Raw genomic sequence first — 22303 nt, forward strand, 5'->3', positions numbered from 1 at the left:
GATCGTGAAAATTTACTCATCATGCGTTGTATACCAATTAACGTATGAATAGAAAATATAGCACCATTTACATTAATAGCATTGATTGTATAAGATAAAATTGACAATAAATGTGCATTTCTATTTTTGAAAATATCCGTTGAATACCGCATTTCACCATCTGTAAAATCAATGGTCATATTTCGATTTATTTGAAGCTAATTATTAGCAAACTATTAATTTGTGTATGTGAAATATTAATTAGTAGTAACATGATAATATATTGACAGTAAAATATTTTCTTAAATGTGTTTTCTTTAGACATTGTTACATACAACTGTACAAAAATTAATTCAAGTTGTGTATGTGTTAATTGGTAATACCACTGGTACATTATAAATTGTGTACGTACAAGAGCACTGTTAGTAATTACAATTTGAAATGCATTATCAGGAAGGCTCAACATAGATGGTTTGTATACGAAAGGTGTCTGAAGGTGTTGAACCTGTTAGAAAAATGTATGTTAGAAAAATGTCAGAAACGAACCAACCTAAAATTTTATAAAAAAAATCAATAATTGTTATAACTGCATTATTAAAATATCTTTGATTTTAAGCTTGTTATCCAGAATACATGTAAGTAAACTTGTTTGAAGAACAAGTTTTGGTACATGTAGTTGTTAAATCAATTTATAACTAACAACACATTACAGGTGAAGAAATCGATGGAAACTGTTTCTATACCTATTCCAACAGCACCAAACAAGTCATACGTACTAAATGCAAAGACAAATTAAAGTTTAAGTGTGAACAAGTCATAATTGCAGGTATATTTATAGGCAAAATGCCTTTTTTCCTTTTTTCTTTTTTGAAATCTTGAACGCCGAGTTATGAGCTAGTTAAACAGAATAGAAAAAAAAACTGTTATCTGTTCATATGTTGTACTGGTAAACATCAAGAGCATGCAAACTAGCTGTGCCATTGACATAATTGTCATGGAAGCAAGTCATTTCGTACTTTGACCATTTCGTACCTTGACCATTTCGAACCTCTGTCAATTTCGACCCAAAATTACATTTTCGTACCCAACATTTACCAATTTCGTACCCAGATAAAAACAAATTCGTACCCTAAGGGCTAAATGCATCTACCAATTCGTACCTAATGAACTTAATACATGTTTACTTGTTAATTTATGTATCATTGTCTTTTTCTTTAAACGTTTTTTTTGTTACCTGTTCTGATATTGAACTGAGTTTTACTGTGTGTATTGTTGTGCGTTTTTTTTTTAACATTGGCTAGTATAGGGGAAAGTTAAGATCTCCAAAATTAAGAATGTTTGCGCCGGCCCAGGTAAGGAGCCTCTCTTATTTAAGTTTGTCCCCGTGTTTATTATGAGAATGTCATAATTCAAACTTTTCATACGGTTAGTATGTCCTTACAAGTTTTTACCCTAAGCAGGCGGAAACCAGGTTGAAACAGAACAAAAGAATCGAAGCTCTTTGTTAGAGAAGGCGATGAATGCTTACTGTAATGTTTACTATAGTAACAAAAAATCTAAAAGTTAATTGAAACAAATAAAATGACAATTTTCTTCTCAATTACGAAGTGTTCTATTTTAAAAACACCATTTGCATAAGGTTTCAATTTATCTATTACATAGTTAAGCAGAACAATAAGATATCAAGTCAATGACATGGTATCTATCAAGTTGGATGTAGAAACTGCATAATCTCCGATTTTTAGCTCACCTGGCCCAAAGGGCCAAGTGAACTTTTCCCATCACTTTGCGTCCGGCGTCCGTCGTCGTTAACTTTTACAAAAATCTTCTCCTCTGAAACTACTGGGTCAAATTAAACCAAACTTGGCCACAATCATTATTAGGATATTTACTTTTAAAAATGTGTGGCGTGACCCCGAAAACTAACCAAGATGGCCGCCATGGCTAAAAAAAGAACATAGGGGTAAAATGCAGTTTTTGGCTTATAACTCAAAAACCAAAGCATTTAGAGCAAATCTGACATGGGGTAAAATTGTTTATCAGGTCAAGATCTATCTGCCCTGAAATTTTCAGATGAATCGGACAACCCGTTGTTGGGTTGCTGCCCCTGAATTGGTAATTTTAAGGAAATTTTGCTGTTTTTGATTATTATCTTGAATATTATTATAGATATAGATAAACTGTAAACAGCAATAATGTTCAGCAAAGTAAGATTTACAATTAAGTCAACATGACCGAAATGGTCAGTTGACCCCTTTAAGAGTTATTACCCTTTATTGTCAATTTTTAACCATTTTATGTAAACCTTAGTAATCTATTACAAAAATCTTCTCCTCTGAAACTACATGGCCATATTAATCCAAACTTGGCCACAATCATCTTTGGGGTATCTAGTTTAAAAAATGTGTGGCGTGACCCGGCCAACCAACCAAGATGGCCGCCATGGCTAAACATAGAATACAGGGGTGAAATGTAGATTTTGGCTTATATCTCTATGCAAAATTGTTCATCAAGTGAAAATCTATTAGCCCTGAAACTTTCAAATGAATAGGACAACCGGTTATTGGGTTGCTGCCCCGAAATAAGTAATTTGAAGGAAATTTTGCAGATTTTGGTTATTATCTTGACTATTATTATAGAAAGAGATAAACTATAAACAGCAATAATGTTCAGCAAAGTAAGATCTACAAATAAGGCAACATTACCAACATTATCAGTTGACCCCTAAAGGAGTTATTGCCCTTTATAGTCAATTTTGACAAATTTTTCGTAAATTTTTGTAATCTTTTACAAAAATCTTCTCCTCGATCTGAAACTCCTGGGCCAAATTAAACCAAACTTGGCCACAATCATTATTGGGGTATCAATTTTTAAATATGTGTGGCGTGACCCGTCCAACCAACCAAGATGGCTGCCATGGCTAAAAATAGAACATAGAGGGGAAATGTAGATTTTGGCTTATATCTCTGAAACCAAAGCATTTACAGCAAATCTGAAAATTGTTTATCAGGTCAAGATCTATCTGCCCTGAAATTTTCAGACAAATCAGACAACCTGTTGTTGGGTTGCTGTCCCCGAATTAGTAATTTTAAGGAAATTTTGCAGATTTTGGTTATTATCTTGAATATTATTATAGATAGAGATAAACTGTAAACAGCAATAATGTTTAGCAAAATAAGATCTACAAATAAGACAACATGACCAAAATTGTCAATTGACCCCTTCAGGAGTTATTGCCCTTTGTAGTCAATTGTTAACAATTTCATCAATTTTTGTTAATTTTTGTAAATTTGTAGGAAATATTTTCCACTGTAATTACTGGTCGAAGGTCATTATAGATAGAGATAATTGTAGCAACGAGAATGTTCAGTAAAGAAAGATCTACAAACACATCACCATCACAAAAACACCATTTTGTCATGAAATTATCTGTGTCCATTGGTAATATGCACATAGACCAAGGTGAGCGACATAGGCTCTATAGAGCCTCTAGTTTTGAAAAAATTACCACGGACGGAGAACATATTAATCTATTAGTTCAGTAACTTTCGTGTCTGCTTTTCAATTATGTGACTCAAGAAAAAATTCTAAAACATGGGTAACAATGGTATCAAAAAGAGAAAATCGAGTGCACCTTTTTATGTTAGGGTGTGTTTGAGTTGAATATTTTGTCTTGAAAACGTTCAAAGCAAGAATATTTGATACATCATCTCGCTTCAGATTCTAATATTTTTATATATTAAAGCTACAGTTTGACTTTATAACATAAAAAAAATCACAGTACTAAAAGATGAAATATATGAGTCAAGTGAAATACCTATCTAATGAATCATAAAAACAGAGAAAGGTGTGTTCGAATAGCTATGTTTTTACTAAAAGTACTTGACGACAATCTTTCAAGTTGGATGATGAAAATGCATATCTTCGAAAAAGATAATTTTTTTGTGTGTGATAACTAAGGTTTATAGTCTTCAACCACTAAAAAAATATAGTCTGCCCTTTCACGAAATATTCAATTAGAATTTTTTTTAAATGTTTATGATTTTTTTAAAATTCCACCTGACAACCGATTAGACAATAGTTTTAAGTTGAATCAATGCAGACAAGATCATTAACTGATGCTAGTTAGCAAGTAGATATATTTGTCTTTTATAATACAACTGACATATAAGGATCATAATGGTGCTATGCGGATAAATTTATCGGTTTCCAAGAGCAAAATTGGCAGCGCGTCATCCCTAGAATGGCTTCCATTTCTACGATTGTGGAAATTAACTGGCGTAATGGGGAGATAATTTTGACGAAGTAGATTCCTGACTGTAAGTTAGTAGTTTAAAGAAACATTAAAGATAATAATACATTCATGCAAATGCTGTGATATACTAAAGAAATATCTGTACCAAGTTATAAATATGACAAATGTTATCCACTCGCTTGGTGTGTTTAAGCTTTTGTTTTTGTTAATAAACCTTAAGTTTTTTATTTGTGGTGTTTTACTTTTTTATATAAGTATTTACAGCTTACCAATTTATCTGACTACCAAGATTTTTTTTTTCTTTTTTTTTTTTAAATATTTGCATAAAATTCTATCCCTTATTTCCATGTTTTCCATTATGGGTACTAGTATTCCTTTTTAAACCAATAAGTTATAACCACGCTGACGTCTCAGTTTTCAAGAATTAACCAAAATAATAGTTTCTTCTATTTTTTCATTATTTGACTAATAATACAGTATTTTACTTAACAAATTTTATTACAAATTCAGAATCTGAATCGATTATCATTTTATTCCCTTTTTTTTAAATTTCCTACATATGCATGATATGTAGAAAGAAAAAAATATATCAGGATTATAATGCAGAAAATGAGACTATTCTATAATTTGATATCATCAACAAAAAGCGAAATATATAGATATATGTAAATGGTGTATGTAAAAATCCTCATTGACATGCAAAAGGAAACAAATCGTAATGTAGCTGTAACACCTACCCTATTGTATACTTTCATTTTAACGTGTTATTTACAGTTATAATATCGTGTAACTTCCATTTTTGACGTACCGATGAATAAGCAAAATGTCAGATTATTTTATCAAAAAGTTAAACTCAGATCCTTCGAGGATTTTTTGGTACAAGGCAGAAAAAAATGTTTTCTGTTCAAAACATTTAAAAAAAAGTAAATAAATTGTAAAGTAAAACATAATCTGTTACATTGCGATAAAAAGAGACGAATGCTATCAAGAGAAAAAGATGTTTAAAATAAACTGCAGTTTGTATTTAAATCAAGGTAAACCAAAAAATGGTCTTTATACTATGTGTTGAGTCATATATTTAGTATATAATTCTAAAGATTTTGAACTGTAAGCAATCTATTAAGTATTTCTAACGGGTAACTAACAACCTCTTCCCCTCATCATATTATAATCATTTTGATCAAAATTGTTATTTCTTCACTATACCACTCGAAAACATATGCTGAAATGCACCATTTTGCAAACGTTTTTGTTTTGTTTTAAAGGACCAAATAAAAATTTCTGGTCCAAACAACATTGTTACAAAATGTATTGCTGCTTTATCGTAATTCTTCAGTATGAAATATATATTATTTATTGTTTTTGTTTTCATTGGTGTGTTCGAATTTTCTTTAAGTTGGGTCGTTATTAGATTTCTTTCGACATATCAATGCTGTACACTTAATCGATATTCGATTAAATAAAAAAAAAAAAACTCAGAGAACTGTAGTATTATAAAATCGCAACATTAAAACAATGAATACACAGAAAATGAATATTAGACCTTGCCTTAAATCATTTAAAGGCATTTATTCAGGGTCTGGGTTGTACAAACTTTCGACTTTCAACATTTGTTTAACAAACTCTTGACGATGACGGCTATTACATAACAGTTTTAAACTTAGTTGAATGAACATTGATATATATATATATTTATATAGTGTCTAAAAATAGCAACAATCAACATTCAATCTATCTAGGTGTGGATCAGTTTGTAAATAAACTGATGCAGTTACTAAATTAAATTATAGTTTAAATGTTTAGATTTAAAAATTGTTATGTACAATAAACGGCAAAAATATGTTGTATATACCCCATCAATCAATATATATAACTTTTACACAAAAACGTCAAGCTACAAAGATATTTTTTGTCATGCATCCGATTTCACCTAGATAGATGCACACGCCCGATGAAGCTAATTTGTTTAGCGAAATATTGCGTGAATAATATATAAAATAATATATAAAATATAACAATTCATTAGTGTGTTAAAGTTCTTAGACACTTATATATATTTATATATATATATATATATATATATATATATATATATAACACTTGCCATTTGTAATACACACAAGTTTAACAGTCAAAATACAATAGAAGTTGAAAACAATTTATAGCTATAAAAGGTTTTAGTTTGGTGATATGTTTTATCTATCTGTAATTTTGTGACTTGTTATACGTTGTGCAATTGTAAATCATATCAAATTAAAGTTTTGAATTCTCAATACTCTTTGTTTACCTTTCAAACTCGTTCGTCAATGATGAGTCTATTGTTGACGAAACGTGACTTTCAATCCTGTGATCTATGATAAGTCTATTTTGTATATATGATGAAGAGGAAAATTAAAAACCAAAGTACGTTACAACATACAAGTGACATATTTGTATGGTGTTTATATAATTAGATAAAACGCAACAATAGAAAATCAAGTTCAACAGTATGCCACAACTGTAAAAACCGATAAGATGGAAAAATAAGAATTTCGCATGAGGGAGTGTATTCTTTAATTTAGAACTATTTCCACCTTGAACCAAATATCAATCTAACATTATCCGTATTTATATGTCATTACTGAACGTTTGACTAACAGTCTCATCAGCATTGATAGCGAACACTACACACCAGTAAAAGTCTGAAATTACCTTTATCTGTATTCGACTGTACTGATTTTTACTCGACCAGTCTGAATTGAAATGACTTTTACTTGACATTACTCGACCCCAGTCTGAACCATACTCGACTGTACTGAATCGTACTTGACCCTTTTCTTTGCCATTGAAAATATTCTGAACTATTACTCGACCAGTCTTTACCATTCTCGACCTGTACTCGACCTATTTTTCCAGTCTAAACAATACTTAACCTAAGGTCTGAACAAAACTGGACCAGTCTGAACTTTACTGGACCAAATAACCTTTACCTTTTTTTAAATGTTAAAATTAATTTCTTTTTAACTGACATATACATGATATATAACAACAGCCACCAAAATCAATGAACTGTTTGACCTCTTTAGAAATATATATATTATTATAATTTGGGATATTTTTTCATATTATATATAATTTATATCAAAAAGTAATAAAATTAAAGAAATTTATGAAATTGTTCTTCTGATTAGTGATGAAGTATAAAATATAAAGTACTACCTCTGTTTGGGGCTAACTCATTAATAAGATCATACCTGGTCAGAGATTTTAAATTCTAAATAACATTTATTCAAAGTTGCAAAATCCTGTTTAACTTAAATAACAAGGCCTTTCGAATATACTGGATAAGTAATCTTTAAGTAATCAGTGATTATCATAAAAATCATATTTTCATTACAGATGGAAGCAGAAATATTAAGGTCAAATGTTACGAATACATGTTGAATTGGTATTATGCGAGACAAGTGTGTCATCAATCTGGAAAGTATATTCAACTTTTGAACAACAAGTGTGATAATTACGAAGATTTTAAAGCAGATAAACTGTGGCACAATACGTTTATCAAAGAGAGAATTATTTGGAATACAAGTATGGTATATTTTGAAAATTATATTCTGACGATTTAAAGTATATGCGCCTTTTTTAACATGCTTAACTTTCAAATTGAAATGATTAAGCAGACATGAATTCCATACAAAATTTTAAGAAAAAAAAAAACACATGTTAATGACAAACTTGATGTGTGCTTTTTAAACCTGTTGAAATTAACAGCTTCATTTGAACATGTTAACGCAAACATAATCTGTAAGTTGCACTATATATATAATGCAAATTATTATAGGAACTTCCTTTGCAGCTAAAGCTGTGCAAATTTTACTATGAAGTTTTGTATTTTTTTTTTTTTATCCTAGAACGACAAGTTGACAACTTTTGTATTGAAAGGTCAAAAATAGGACTCTGCGCCATATTTTTAACATTTCTGTGTCCCGAACTTCTAAGAGTTTAAACTAAAATTCTGTACTATCCCTACCTTTATTTTTGGTCTGCCTCAGAATTTTATTTTTCATTGGTACCTTGTAATTTCATACTGATAACATTTCCAAGTTTCTCTATGAGATAATACATTATATCTTGGAGCTAGTACATAAACAAATTAAAATATATATGTTTATTATATATCTCCCAAAACGAAGCATGGCTTATAAAACAGCTGTATTTTCAAAGGGAAACCTGTAATTGTTTTGAACACGCTTCCGACAATATATATTCTTTAAGTACCGGTACATTATCCAGAACTCGTTAACATTAGTAAATAACATATTTATACAACTGTTAGTTTTTGTTAGTATTATACATACAATTTTCCATACTTAAAAAATATATATACCATGTCAGTAATATCAAAATTGAAGTTTACCATTCAGATTATCAAACATAATTATATAATATAATATTTGCACAGGTTATGAAACATATATAATGTGAGTTGTTTAAGTAGTAAAATTTAAAGATACAAAACATATATTTTAAGTATTTATGTAGCTTATTTTCAATTCAAAATAGTTAAAAGAAAAAACAAACAAAAAGAAAAAAGTAAATTATGTAGATTATTAGATAATTGAAAAATAAATAAAATATTCAGTTGAATTTCAAAGTAATTAAACGTAGTTTTGTTTGTTTTGGTTATTTATTTGCAGAGATGAATTAAGGAGTTCTTTCTCATGTAAAAGAAAATATATCATATGACAATTCTATTTCTCCTAATTTATGTACACATCTACAATGTAAAAAATATTTGATCATTCACTGAAAAGAATAGCAAAAGCATTTTAACTTTTGTCAAAACTATCTACTCTTTTTCTAACAGCAATTATTTTTTCAGTGCTGTCTAAAGATTTTATTTTACTTATTACTGCCCGCAATGTTAAAGCTTTCTTAAAACATTTGCAGTTGAAAATATATTGTTTTATGTAGATATAAATCAAATTTACAACATTCCCCCATTTTTTTTTGTAATTTCCCCAAACAGAAAATATTTTATAGTAAATGGAACACTGATACCATTTGACAAAAACCATGAGTCAATTTCATCAATGAATGTTTGAACAGTCTCACAATTATAAAATAAATGTTTAATAGTTCCTATATCTTCTTGGCAAAAAGTACAATTGGATTTTCAGTGACAATTTTTTTATTCAAAAACTTATTTGTACCTAAAATATGCTGATTTATTCTATATTGCAACCACTGCAGTTTGGTATTTTTTTTTTAAATTAACCTACTTTTATTTACATATACATTTTAAATTTGATCCATTTTTTCTGACCGATTGAAACTATATTATTCTTTACAGCAGAAATTATGCTGTTATATTTCATACCATTTCTGTCAATTTTAAATGTTTCTTCTAACTGTTCCAAACTGATATTTTTTCCAGCATCTGATGGAATGTCATTAATGAGAAATATACTTTTATTAAACCAGTCTTTATAAAATACAGGTTTATTTTTCTCCTGTTATACAATTATTCATCCGCAGTGGGCTTGACAAAAATATTCCCACATATTATTTTCTTCTTTATCAACAACAATGTCCAATGCATGGAATACAGCATGCCAACATTTTTTTTCAACTTTACTTTAATGTTTGACAGATAACCATTTCCAAACTTAAATATTTTTTCTTGATATATTATGGAAAATAAAACATTTTACCATTTATTGTCATATTGAAAAAAAGTTTGCTAACCCATGTAGATTTGAGTACTATGAGAAAGGAACTAATATTGATCGTTTTCAATCCACCTTCGCTGTAATCCTTTTGTAATAGCTCTTTCTTGACTCTATGAACAGGTGAATTCGAAATAAATTTAAAAAAAAAACTCATTCATCTTTTTCACAAGTTCTTAATAGGATTTGGCAATGTAATTATAAGGTGATTAGGGACAGGTAAAATCAGAGTTTTTACAACTGTTATTTTCCCTATTGCTGTAAGATTTCTTTTTTACCATATTTTGATTAGATTTTTTATCTGCAAAAATCTTTCATTATAATTGATGATAATAATCTTATCAAGATCAACATCAAAATTAATACCCAATAACTTAAAAAAGCTATATATTTTTTTTAATAATGCTAGCATACAAAAAGGTTATGATGCTTTTTAAAAGTACCTATCGTGTACTTAACAAGTACATAACAGTGTTGAAATTCTAATAATATACATTAAGGTAGCAAGCAAGTGCCCAATGCAGAACTATATGTTAACATGTATATCTGATAACAGACTGGAAGACTTAACATGGCTTACTATTCTATTTTAAAGATCGTCTCTTATCACTTACTTCAATTCATTTTTAAAAAATAAGGAAATGTGGTAATGGTGCCAATGAGATACATGTAACTGTTCATATAATGTGATATGAAGTGGATTTAAGCAATCATAAGCAACTGGACGAACCTTCATCATTGAGTAAAAACTCATACTAAATATTCGGCTAAAAAGCATCTGCCAGAAAAATTTGAATCATTAAATTGAGAAACTTACGGTCTAATATATAATAGCTAGAATTTGCAAACAAAGGCAAATATGACAGACAAAAAAAATAGTTTTAGCTGTCTATCAACTTAAAAAAAAAGTTTACTTAGATATGAAACCCTAATATGCATAGTTCCTTTGTTTTAGTTTCATTGCAGACATATATACTTTTGAATTGTAAGAATGAAATATGACTCTTGCTACCATTTGTTTTGTTCATTCTTTAACTCAATGTTTTGATTGCTAACGTGTATGTGTTTTCTAAAATATTGTCTTTGCTTTAGGTATAGTAACTGACATGAATAGGAACAAGGGATACAGCTGTATAGGAATGAAGCTCATTGAAGATTCCTATTACATTCTCACAGCTCAAAATTGTAACAATAAATACTATTCTCTTTGTCAAAAAGATGTCTCGGGTATGTTACTCATCTAAATAATATATCTTCATATATGTTTTTAAAAATAATAAAAACCGGATATTTCTAATGATTTAGATGAAAATAAAATTAAAACATTGTAAAGAAGTAGTGGAAGATAAATAGTGTACGTGTAATCTAAAAAAAGTCGAAAAATAAACTGACAACGCTATAAAAAAGTTAAACAGAGTTTATCGATTTTGTTATCAATAAATAAAAGGCAAACTAAATATTACTTTTATGTTATAAACACATACACATCCATGGATCTACAACATGTCGATACCTGTATCTTGGCATTTCACAAGGTCATATTTTTCTCTGACTGTTTATGGCGTCTTTACACTAAATCCATTGGATGTTAGATGTGTACGGATTGATAATTTAGTCTTAGTTTCATGCTTTGTTAGTGGCTATGAACTAGCTGTCAGTTAATTGCGAGTAGTCTCAGATCTGTACCTAGTGTTTTTTTGTTGTTATGATGTACAAGTACCCGGCCACGTCCACTTGTATTTTTTCAACTAATTTGTATAGTTTGTTTTTATGTTGTACTTTTATACCACTGTCCCAGGTTAGGGGGAGGTTTAGGATCCCGATAACATTTCTTACCTCGCCACATTCAGTTTGTATGAGCCTGTCCCAAGTCAGGAGCCTGTCAGTTGTTGTCGTTTGTTTATGTGTTACATATCTGCTTTGAGTTCATTTTTTGTACATAAATAATTTATACTCTTGATTAATTCGGGTGATGTTGAATTTGGATTTCTCGTAACGGAGGAGGGCTTCAGCTGCCTTTAAATACTAAGGAATTCTCAAAAAGACACATACGAACCAAAACGAGAAATATACAAGACTAAAAAATGATTTACGTTTTTCACTGGGACATGCGCAACAGGCATCAAGTATGTTTTGTGGTATCTCTACACCACGCCCTATACCTATACGGCAAACTGAAATAACCAGCAATACGCACAGTTAAACTCAGTTAAAAAGAAGCCCGAGTCTCCATAGTTTGAATTATGAATGTGTTAAATAAATTTTTTTATGAAATTGTTCTATTTTTTATTTTATTTCCTTCACTTAGATGAAATTGATTAATGAAACTATAAAGCTGTGCGTCGCACATCTAGAAGTCTTTTCAAAAAGCTGCAAAAACTTTCTTTATAAAACAAAATCATATGTTGTCTTTGAAACAAAGGACACATATTTAGCAGAAATATGTCCCAAAAAATGAAGAAAAATCAGTGAGATAAAGCTTGACCCTTTAAATATAATTGAAAATCAATGCGGGAGATTACCCATAAGAACGATATAATGCGTATTAGGATAACAATTTACAAACTTTATGACGAGATTTAGTCAAATGATAAATTAGTACAGTAAGAGCTCTTAAAAAAAGGAACAATAAAAATAATTTCTGATATCTTGTTAGTAATAAATTTTCTACAGTTACGGACAAATATCAAAACATAACTTATTTATGAGATATAAACTAGTAAATGTTTTTCACCGCGTATGGATTCGCATGACAGGTGATGCATGTATATCAGTATATAACATGCGTAATGAGGTAAGAGGTTTTCAATGCATCATCAATTGCATAGCACACGTTCACAGCATCGCAATTTCAACATATTCAAGGAAAAACATGTATATGTTATTTATAGCTGTTAAATTGCAAATAACGCACAATAATCTCAATAAGTATTATAAGGATAGCAGAGTGATGAAATTTATCGATCGTATTTCAAACCTGAGGTTTTTTCAGCCTCGAGTTTGAGTGAAAATTGTAAATCTGTGTATTGCTATTTTACCTACAACGTCACGGGCAATTTTGTTTCTGACGAATATTTTCCACCTCTAATAGTGATAAACAACCATACATCCATATCAAACACAGACCAATCAACTATATATAAGTTTTTAAAGTTATATAAAAAAAAAGTAGATACCCATAAAATATTTAAACTCATTAATCAAAGAAATACTGACATCGCCATGGTAAAAAAACACCCAACCAAAACAAAAACACAACATTGAAAAATAAAGACTGAGCAGCTGCGAACTCTACCAAAATATTGTTGATCTCATTTCCCCTGGAAAAGGTAAGCAGATGTTGTTATATCTTAAGCAGCCGTTGTATATCCAAAGCTGGTAAATTTTTTGGACAAATGAGGTTATTAAAGTTCAAATTAAATACTTAAACAAAAATGAAGCACTTTCGGCTACTCTTACAGACTACATTGCTTTAACATTATAGTAAGGTCAGTTAAGCTATGAACATTTTGCAAGCTTGACTTTTTTAATTGTAGAGCATAACCGTCAGCCATAACAAAACATGTTAGCTTTTGGTTCACGTTTATTTAGCCAAATAATCTTATAATGTGAAGTTGACCTTGACTTTTTAAAATTTAAAAACAATGTTGTGAATTGTGTAAGCTTACTGACGTCGTTTAAATACTTGATCAAGGCTTTAGTTTATACTCAAATTTGCTGTCAAGCCTTTCATTTAATTTCTTAAAATTTAAAAAGAAATGACGGCATGCATACTCAATATGGGGGTATTAAGACTACTCGAAAAGCCACAAAATGTAAAACTTCCATTTTATTGATTCATTCCATAATTATCGCATCTTTCGTAAACTAATTTCTAGATCTAAATCTTTATTTGTCGGTACAGATAATTTCTCAAGAAACACGGAGCAGACAACAGGAGATTCAAAAGGTATTTTGAATATACTTTTATTCTGATAGTTGTGTCGATTCAAAATATATATGAATCATATATAAACAGAATATCTTCTTATTAGACGTGTTAGGAAAGTCGATACTATTGTTGGCGCTCGTGTTTGATGGAAAATGAATACAATATGATGTGGGGGTCATCTCCGAAATCATAAATACTCGTTTTTTATAACCTGTATGGCCATTGAAATACGTTATTTATAGTGTGCAATACATGACCGATCGGACATTGTTGAAGAACCAAAATTAATTATCAAATGTGAATTTCAAAATCAATTAAGTGGTACATTTGTAAATTAAGGATAAACATGAAAAAGGGGGGATGTTTTTTTTTTATTCTAAGAATCAACAAAATTTTTGAAAAAAAAATGGAATGAGTGTTTTGGCCCGCTTTAGCTCTTAATGAAAACAAACTATCGTTTTGCTTCATTCCGATACGATTTAAAAAAAAAATAAACAAAAAAAATATTATTTTGGAAAATACAAATCCCCTGTTCACAATATGAAGGCCCCATGATTTATTTTAAAATGCAAATTTGGGATTTTGTTGTTCACTTGCCTAATATCATAGCATTGTATGATTGGGTAGCATTTGCATTGTTTAATGGCTCCCGAAAAGTCCACCACAAAACTTCAACTGTTTGTTCTGGTTCGTTCCTTTGCTATATCCCCATAAGGTCACAAACGACTCTGACTGTCTCTACACGTCTTAATGCGTCAAATAATTCAAACTCTTTCCTTGACCTTTGTCTTTGATAATTAACAGAATTCTAGATTTTCACAAGGACTAAATATGAACCAAGTACTGTTAAATTCCTAGAACGATGTAAAATATATAGTGTCAACAAGTGTGTTACGGACGGAAAGACGGGCCGAGGGTAAAGAACCCCTCGAACTTTGTTGACGAGAGGATAAACTTAAGCCCATTGGAATCGGAAATGCAGATAGATGTTATTATACGAAGGCATTGGGGTTCAAATGTCAACTAAAGCAAAGTTTGTTTTTATCGTTCTTTAAATGTCGTTCAAACTTTTTATTTCTAAAACCAGAATTATTAGAAAAGCTTATAACGATCTTTCCAAAGACGTATGATTATGATATATCGAATCAAAAATGTAGTCTTATAACAGATGAGGAGTTTGTGTGTGTGTGTGGGGGGGTATTTTTGTGTTTATTTGTTTTGTGTTTACTTATTTTTATTTGCTGTATACTACCAGTGTGCGCATTAAAAATCTAACGTCAATTCCTGAATAAGAGGATGCTGGTGTGTGACCGGTTCATACATAATATTGCGGGGTTAAATATGTTCGTAAGCGCTCAGCCCTTCTCTAAACCGCGGAGAGTTGTGTAAGTTGTAACAGTAAATCAAAAGTACATACTAAACAAATCGGTTGAAAATGGCATGACTCATTATATCGACAGGAAGCGTTAAAAAACTTCACATAAAGACAATAGACACAAAGTACCAATATCAGAGTACTTGCAGTTACTGAAAGCTAAAAGTAAATAACAACGGCTTCCGAAAGTATAAGGGGACATTAAATTAATTGATTATTATTCTGAGATAACGGAATATCAATCCGTGATCATATATTTGTCAATCTGATATAAAAGATAAAAAATTCCGAGATCATAGATTAGCAACTTGAGATCATGGATTGTCAATTCGATATCACGGATAACCAATCCGAGTTCACGGTTTTTTGCGTTTGTGTCTCTTTATGGCTTATTATAGACGACTACACCCTTTTACCTTTTTTTTGACAAATGTTAAAACAAGATAAATTTATCACAAAACTAATATTAATTTAACTTAAATTGTATTTATTGAATATTTTGTGGTTCTTAAAAAATTGATTTTCTCCTGAGTACTCTAATGAATGCAATTGTTTACGATTTGTCTCAGCGGTATTAAACACGCTTAAACAGGTAACAACAATGTTCAGTTTTTGTATTCATTGAGACGGTCCCCACATCATATTGTATTCATCTTCCACCAAACACGAGCGCCAGAAGTAGTATCGACTTTCCTAACACGTCTATTATGATTATAAGAACAAGTACAACTTCCATTTTACTGATTCATTCTATAATTATCGCATCTGTGGTAAAATAATTTCTAGATATAAATCTTTATTTATAGGTACAAATAATGTCTCAATAAACACGAAGCCGACAACAAAGGATTCAAAAGGTATACATCAATATATAAACAGATCTATCTCCTTATTATGATTATAAGAGACGAGTATGATCGGATCCATACGCTTATAGTAATAACGATATGTATGTAAATGATGTATTTTGAACATCTCATTTACATTTTTTTGCAACTTCTTTGAATTAAATTTCCCAAATTCGTCTTTTTTCTATAATTTTAATTCGAAAAATTCGGTTTTGTTTGATTGATTCAATTTTGCTTGACGTCCAGTGTTTCTGTTTGAACCCGCAAACTGTATGAACACACCTACTGAGACGTAACGTATTGCATATACATTAATTCTGATAGTTGTGTCGATTCAATATGTTTGTATCATTTTGACCCAATCAAAAATTTGAAAGAAAACCGCATAGGCTTTTATTGTTAAATACCTACAGATATAGCTATTCAATGTATATGATAAATCAACGACATATAAAGAATACTGTATATCTCATTCAGTTAGTATGTATGTTGGAATAGCAGTGGCACTGACGATATTGCCGATAGCAGTGATAGTTCTAGCTGTGTGTATCAGAAGGTAAGAACGCCGTTGTTGCTTTCAGTATTCTTAAAATTCGTTGGCTGTTTAGTTAAGTTCTATTTTTCAGTTAATGGTTCATTTTGGTTAGGCATCTTACTTAGATTAAAAAAAAAAAGTCGATGATAAATATAGATTAAAAAAGAAGTACACTGCTTAGATATTTCAATGTTTTTTTCATTTAAAATATAAAAAATGTGCAATTTACATCAATGTGTTGAGTTTTTATACTTCAGTTTATTACTTTTTACAATGTGGCAATATAATTCAATTAGATAAAGGACATTGACAACAAAATGTACCAGATATAAAAATCAAATGTCATATGGTTTGTTTTTTAATCATTAATGAAAGTGGTATAATGAAAGGATATTTCACCCGTAGCAGCTTATTTGGTTTAATTTTGTGAAAATAAGGTTAAAAAAATTGATGACGAACTAATCACTTGCAAGTATGAATAATTCGATTACCGCATGCAGTTGGAATTCACATATAAGTTAAAAGTGTGTAATAACATACACAAAAATACTATGCTGTTCAATGTAACTTATCTTGCTACAAATAAAAGCGCACGTATTTGCAAGATAGTTGAATACATTAGTTTTATCTGTGTAACCACTTAATCTGTTCCAAAGATAATTTCTAATTTCAAATGAGACTTTTCATACAGATTGGATGAACATACTTTCAAACAGCATTATATACATTGATCGACATAAACTTTTTAAATGAATCAAACGAGAGGCGAAATATTCATACGGGACATTCAAAAACATTAAGCCGAAAAAAAACTAGCAACGCCATGGATAAAAGAAAAAAAAAGCAGACAAACAACCGGACACAACACACACCATAAAAAACTAAAGATCGAACAATACGAACCCCACGAAAACTTGGGTGATCTCAATTGCTATGGGCGGGTGAACAGACCTTGTTCCAACCTTGGAGCCCGTGGTGCTGCTTATGTAGTTCGTATACCATCCCGTTGATAAGTATAATTAGGTATATGTTATTTGGAGGAAGGTGCGTGATTGAAACATATCCATCGTCATCAGTAGCATGTGTAAAACGGATATTTCATAATAGTCAACCAACTCGTGATGGAAATTAATGAACGCATGAATAATAAACAATTAAAAATATAGAACATCTGTTCAAAATATTGGAAGCGAACTTTTGAAATTGCTGTTTTTTCTTTTGTATTTTTATGAATCTATACATCAAACAAAAAGTGTAAAGTCACTTTAACAAAATTAAATTGTAGACACAGAATTAAAGTTGTAGTCACGGAACCTGCAGCTATTAGCAACTCTGATCATGAATATGAAAATGTGCAAGAAAATGTCAATACAGACTATCATACGTTAAATCTGGAACTTGTTGGAGAGACAAATGATTATTCTACCCTTCAACCAAATGTTCCAGATTATATTGAAATTCGTTGACAATCGAGAAAGAGAAATAACATCTTATAAAAAAGAATAGACAATAAAGAGGGATGTTTAACTCAAACCTAATATGTTGTCTATATACAGATTATAATGTAAAAATTAAACATATAAAGATAAGTTTGAAATCAGAATCATATTCAATTAGTTTGATATTTTGAATTGTTTTCTTTATTTTTGTTTGTTTCAGTACAATCAACAATAGGAAAAAATCTCTCAAAAAGTAATGTCGATGTTTTAAAGACGGCATGATTTCACTCATGTCCATGTCACCAGATTAAATCCATTAGTTTGATTTTACTTACTTCTTTCATTATCTAAAATATTTAGTTTGCATTTACTGTTTACTAGTAGCAGTTTGATTTGATGATGTCCCATACAAGGATAAAAAGAAAGTATTGAGGTAACATAACCGTGGTCATGCAATGCAAATATTGCCTATAACGGTCTCCTTTTTGAGGCCTTTGGCTGTTTTCCGCCGTTTGGTCAAGTTGATGCCAATTGCTACTTGATCATGTGATGCTAGAAATAGTTATAGTTTTTATGTTTTCAAATATATATGATTTTCTCATCAGGGCAGCATCTGATTATTTTTTTTAAATAGACTGTAGTTTTACAAAGGTATGAAAACCACATTTCAGAGATATTGGGCGAAACACAAACTTGATAACTATTTTTCTTCTGTACATTATCTATATATTATGAATTAAAACCTTTGTATTGGATTATATTATACATGAGATAAAGCGAAAGATACTAATGGGACAGTCAAACTCATAAGTCGAGAATGAACTGACAACGCCATAACAAAAACCAAAAAAAAAAATGTAAAGACATCTGTAATATGTGTCATTTATCTTTAATTTGTGTATTCGTTTTGTTTAGTATCGATATATTCATGCTGTTTTTTAGCTGACTTTCACAGTTCTTTTTGATATTTGACTAGCATGCCATTCTCTGGTTAAGAAAGGATGGAATATCTATGAAACTATAAACTGCGACAAATGTTTATTTGCCCGAACCATCTGTTGTGGATTATGGATTCTCTATATGACCACAGTAAAAAAGATAAACATGTAATAACATGTCTTTAATGAAAAAAAACTAATGTTCACAACAACTTTCAGCTATTTGTCATTTCCTCAGATACCAATTCTATCATAATAGTAAACGGCACAGAAAAGAATAAAACAAATAATGTTTATGTCGTATGAGAAATTTACAAAATCTCTTTATATTTTACAAAATGATGACACTTTGATAACTGTCAGTGAAATCTGGATGACTTTAGGTATTTTAACAATCTAAGTCTATCAAATCGGAATATCCATGTTCCTGTTCATAGGGGGGCAATCGTCAGTTGTTACATGTTGTCATATCTTAATAAGTTACGTTTGAAGAATTTGAGATCACACAAGTATGTGTAATGTTATCTTTGCAATGCATTTACAACTTATGTCGACTTGATTTGATGTTTAGCTTGACATAATGCAAGATATTGTAGACCTATCATCGTGTCCATATGGCAAATGTTGGGGTAATTTGCTAATTTGCATAGCGGCAATTTTGCCTTATCATGACGGCAGCCATTACGATAGGATTATATAAGCCCCTTAAATAAAAATGCCAATATGTTAATACCTATCTCGAATGAACAATTTGTTTGCATATATAGGTGAATTGTACATGTTTTTAGGCCTCTGTCCGTGTACAAATGAACATTGTCTACTCTGAAATCTTTTGGCTTTTTCAGTTTAAAAATCGGAAGCGTAGTCATCATGGTCATAGTATGATTGCTATATAAGATCATATAAAATGACGGAAAATCGTAACATATCAAGATAGATTCAAAGCAGAAATACATATGCAAGAAGATATTGTTCATGATTTGTTCGCATATAGGGAAACGCCTTGTAGGTAGAATTTAACAGTTAAATAACTTTAAACTTACCTGTTTTCTTTAGTTTTCGGCTAAAGTCTTTTAAAAACATGATGATTTCAACCTTCCCATTTCGTAAAAAGTCCAAATTTAAGCATTTTCCCTTAGAATAACACAGCATTTTTGTATATATCCGCCAAAGGAAGTTTTTAAAGATATATTAGTTTTAGAAACATGACGGAAAAGGACGTGTTTATCCGCAAATCTAAAATAAATTATATTTTCAATCTTAAGCTAAGGGAGGTAATTTGATCAAAAGGGACAAAGTCACGTGGTGCAAAAAATTTAAATACAGTACCTTTGATTTTTCCATATGCAGTCTTTTAGTGATTTGGACGTTTTGAATAAATGAGATAAATATGTACTTGAGGTCATGATACAATTGTATTTCTCTAATTTGTGTGGTATTTTTACGTTTCTTAAGTGGTGTGAGAAAAATATTTTTCCTCACTAGTAATATATATTTTCTCGACAATATGAATAGATGACGTCACCCCCTTAACAGTAGACGTGACGTCATGAAACTTCTATGAAATTTATCAACCCCCTACAGATCCATAGGGGAATACCACTTGACGTCGTTAAACCAATTACAACGTGATAATTTATCGGCGGTGCGATAATATTCTATATTAACTTGTCCCATGGTATTTTAAGTTAGACAATTATTCTCTGGAGACATCTCAACTTCAGAAAACAAAATAATATGTGTTATATCTCTACTATGTTTCAGAAATATATGCCAAATTTCTATTAATAGCATTAGCCAGTACTTTTGTATATCCATGACCAAACAAGGGAAAAAGTAGAATCTGTAAATAAGTCATGATACCTCATTTTTGTCCTCAATGTTCTTATACTTCGTAATCTAAGGGTTCTTTGGTTTTGTTGGGAGGCTGTTTTGCTTTAAGTGCTTGACAATCTAAATATGTATGAACAAAAGGCTGCTCTTTAAGAACATATCTATCGTTTAGTCAAAGATTATGCTTACAGTTATATATTGAATTTACCAGTATTTTATGTTAAAACAAAAGCGAATAAATAAATGATTGAAGCATATGCGTTGTATTTTAAAGAATATTAATAAAGAACAAATCCGTAATTAGTAGGTGGTGTTCTGCTGGTTTCCACGGCCAGGATGAACTTATCATTAAACTTAGATTTGAATTCAAAGACAGTACAATGTTTGTCTTACAGGATTATAACTAAATGATGTCTATTATCAGTGAAGTTGTATACATTTGTTTAAGGGCCAACTGAAGTACGCCTTGGGGTTGGGAGTTTCTCGCTGTATAGAAGACTCTTTGATGGCTTTCAGCTGTTGTTGTCTCTTTGACACTTTTTCAATTTCCATTCTATTTCTATATTAAAATAAAAAACCATGAACACATATATGAATGAAAAAGTATTAGCATCATGATGCAGTACGACAGGGAATCTCGTCCATACTTACCTTACACGTGTCTTTAATAGTACCATTTTGTGTTTTCTTACAAAAACATTAGGAATAAATGTTTTTGAATTCACAAGGAAAATTTTAAACTGTTGTAAAAAAATGGTGATTTGATACTTGAAAATATCACATTCAAATGAAGTATACATGCAGTTTAACTGAAAACAATGCAAGGGATAAGTACAATTTACATGTGCGGTACAAAACAATAACAAATAGAAGGATGACTACCACCCTTATTAGTACATAACTGAGGAACTGTTTGGAGGAAAATCGGTATTAAAAATAAATAATACAATATAATTTGATACAGAAACCACAAAGATGAACTAAAATGGGTGTTTAGTTATAATGTTTAAACAGAATATTATTGTTTTCTAAGTGGATAATTCCTATCAATTTTCCTTAAAATTAGATACGTAAAGATATTGAAAAGATGAAAGGTCAAGTATAGTCACAAATGCTATGCCTGAGAGTTGAAGAGAGAATGGAACTATCTATACTCGAGGCATCAAATTAAATGTTTCCATTCAGATCAAACATGGCTGCACATTTATGTTATAAACTCAGTAGAACTACTTAAACATCGTCGATTTTTTATAAATCGGAAACTAAAAACGAAATTGTTTGACATATAAAAGTATTACAAAATCTCACCATTCTTTGAGAGTAAAAACTATACAAGTATTAGGACTAACGTGTTTATACAAATAAGTGCGTTTAGTGTGTTGATTGGTAAATTTACAGTTTTTCTACCAATAGTTATCTTTAAGTGCTTGAACAATTGTTGTTTTGTTTGTTATTCTCAAGT

The 22303-nt window shown here is 30.3% G+C and overlaps 1 protein-coding gene across 1 annotated transcript; it reads left to right on the forward strand.

Moving 5' to 3' along the window:
• Positions 1-697: 697 nt before the first annotated feature.
• On the forward strand, positions 698-18247 carry LOC143044544 (uncharacterized). The gene is made up of 7 exons (XM_076216603.1): positions 698-805; positions 7613-7801; positions 11035-11169; positions 13847-13891; positions 16055-16105; positions 16574-16652; positions 17917-18247. Exons 2-7 carry the CDS (start codon positions 7651-7653, stop codon positions 18095-18097), a joined length of 642 nt encoding a protein of 213 aa, XP_076072718.1. The 5' UTR covers positions 698-805; positions 7613-7650; the 3' UTR covers positions 18098-18247.
• The last annotated feature ends 4056 nt before the right edge of the window (positions 18248-22303 follow it).

The sequence above is a fragment of the Mytilus galloprovincialis genome, chromosome 9 (assembly GCF_965363235.1).
Source record: "Mytilus galloprovincialis chromosome 9, xbMytGall1.hap1.1, whole genome shotgun sequence".
NCBI lineage: Eukaryota > Metazoa > Mollusca > Bivalvia > Mytilida > Mytilidae > Mytilus > Mytilus galloprovincialis.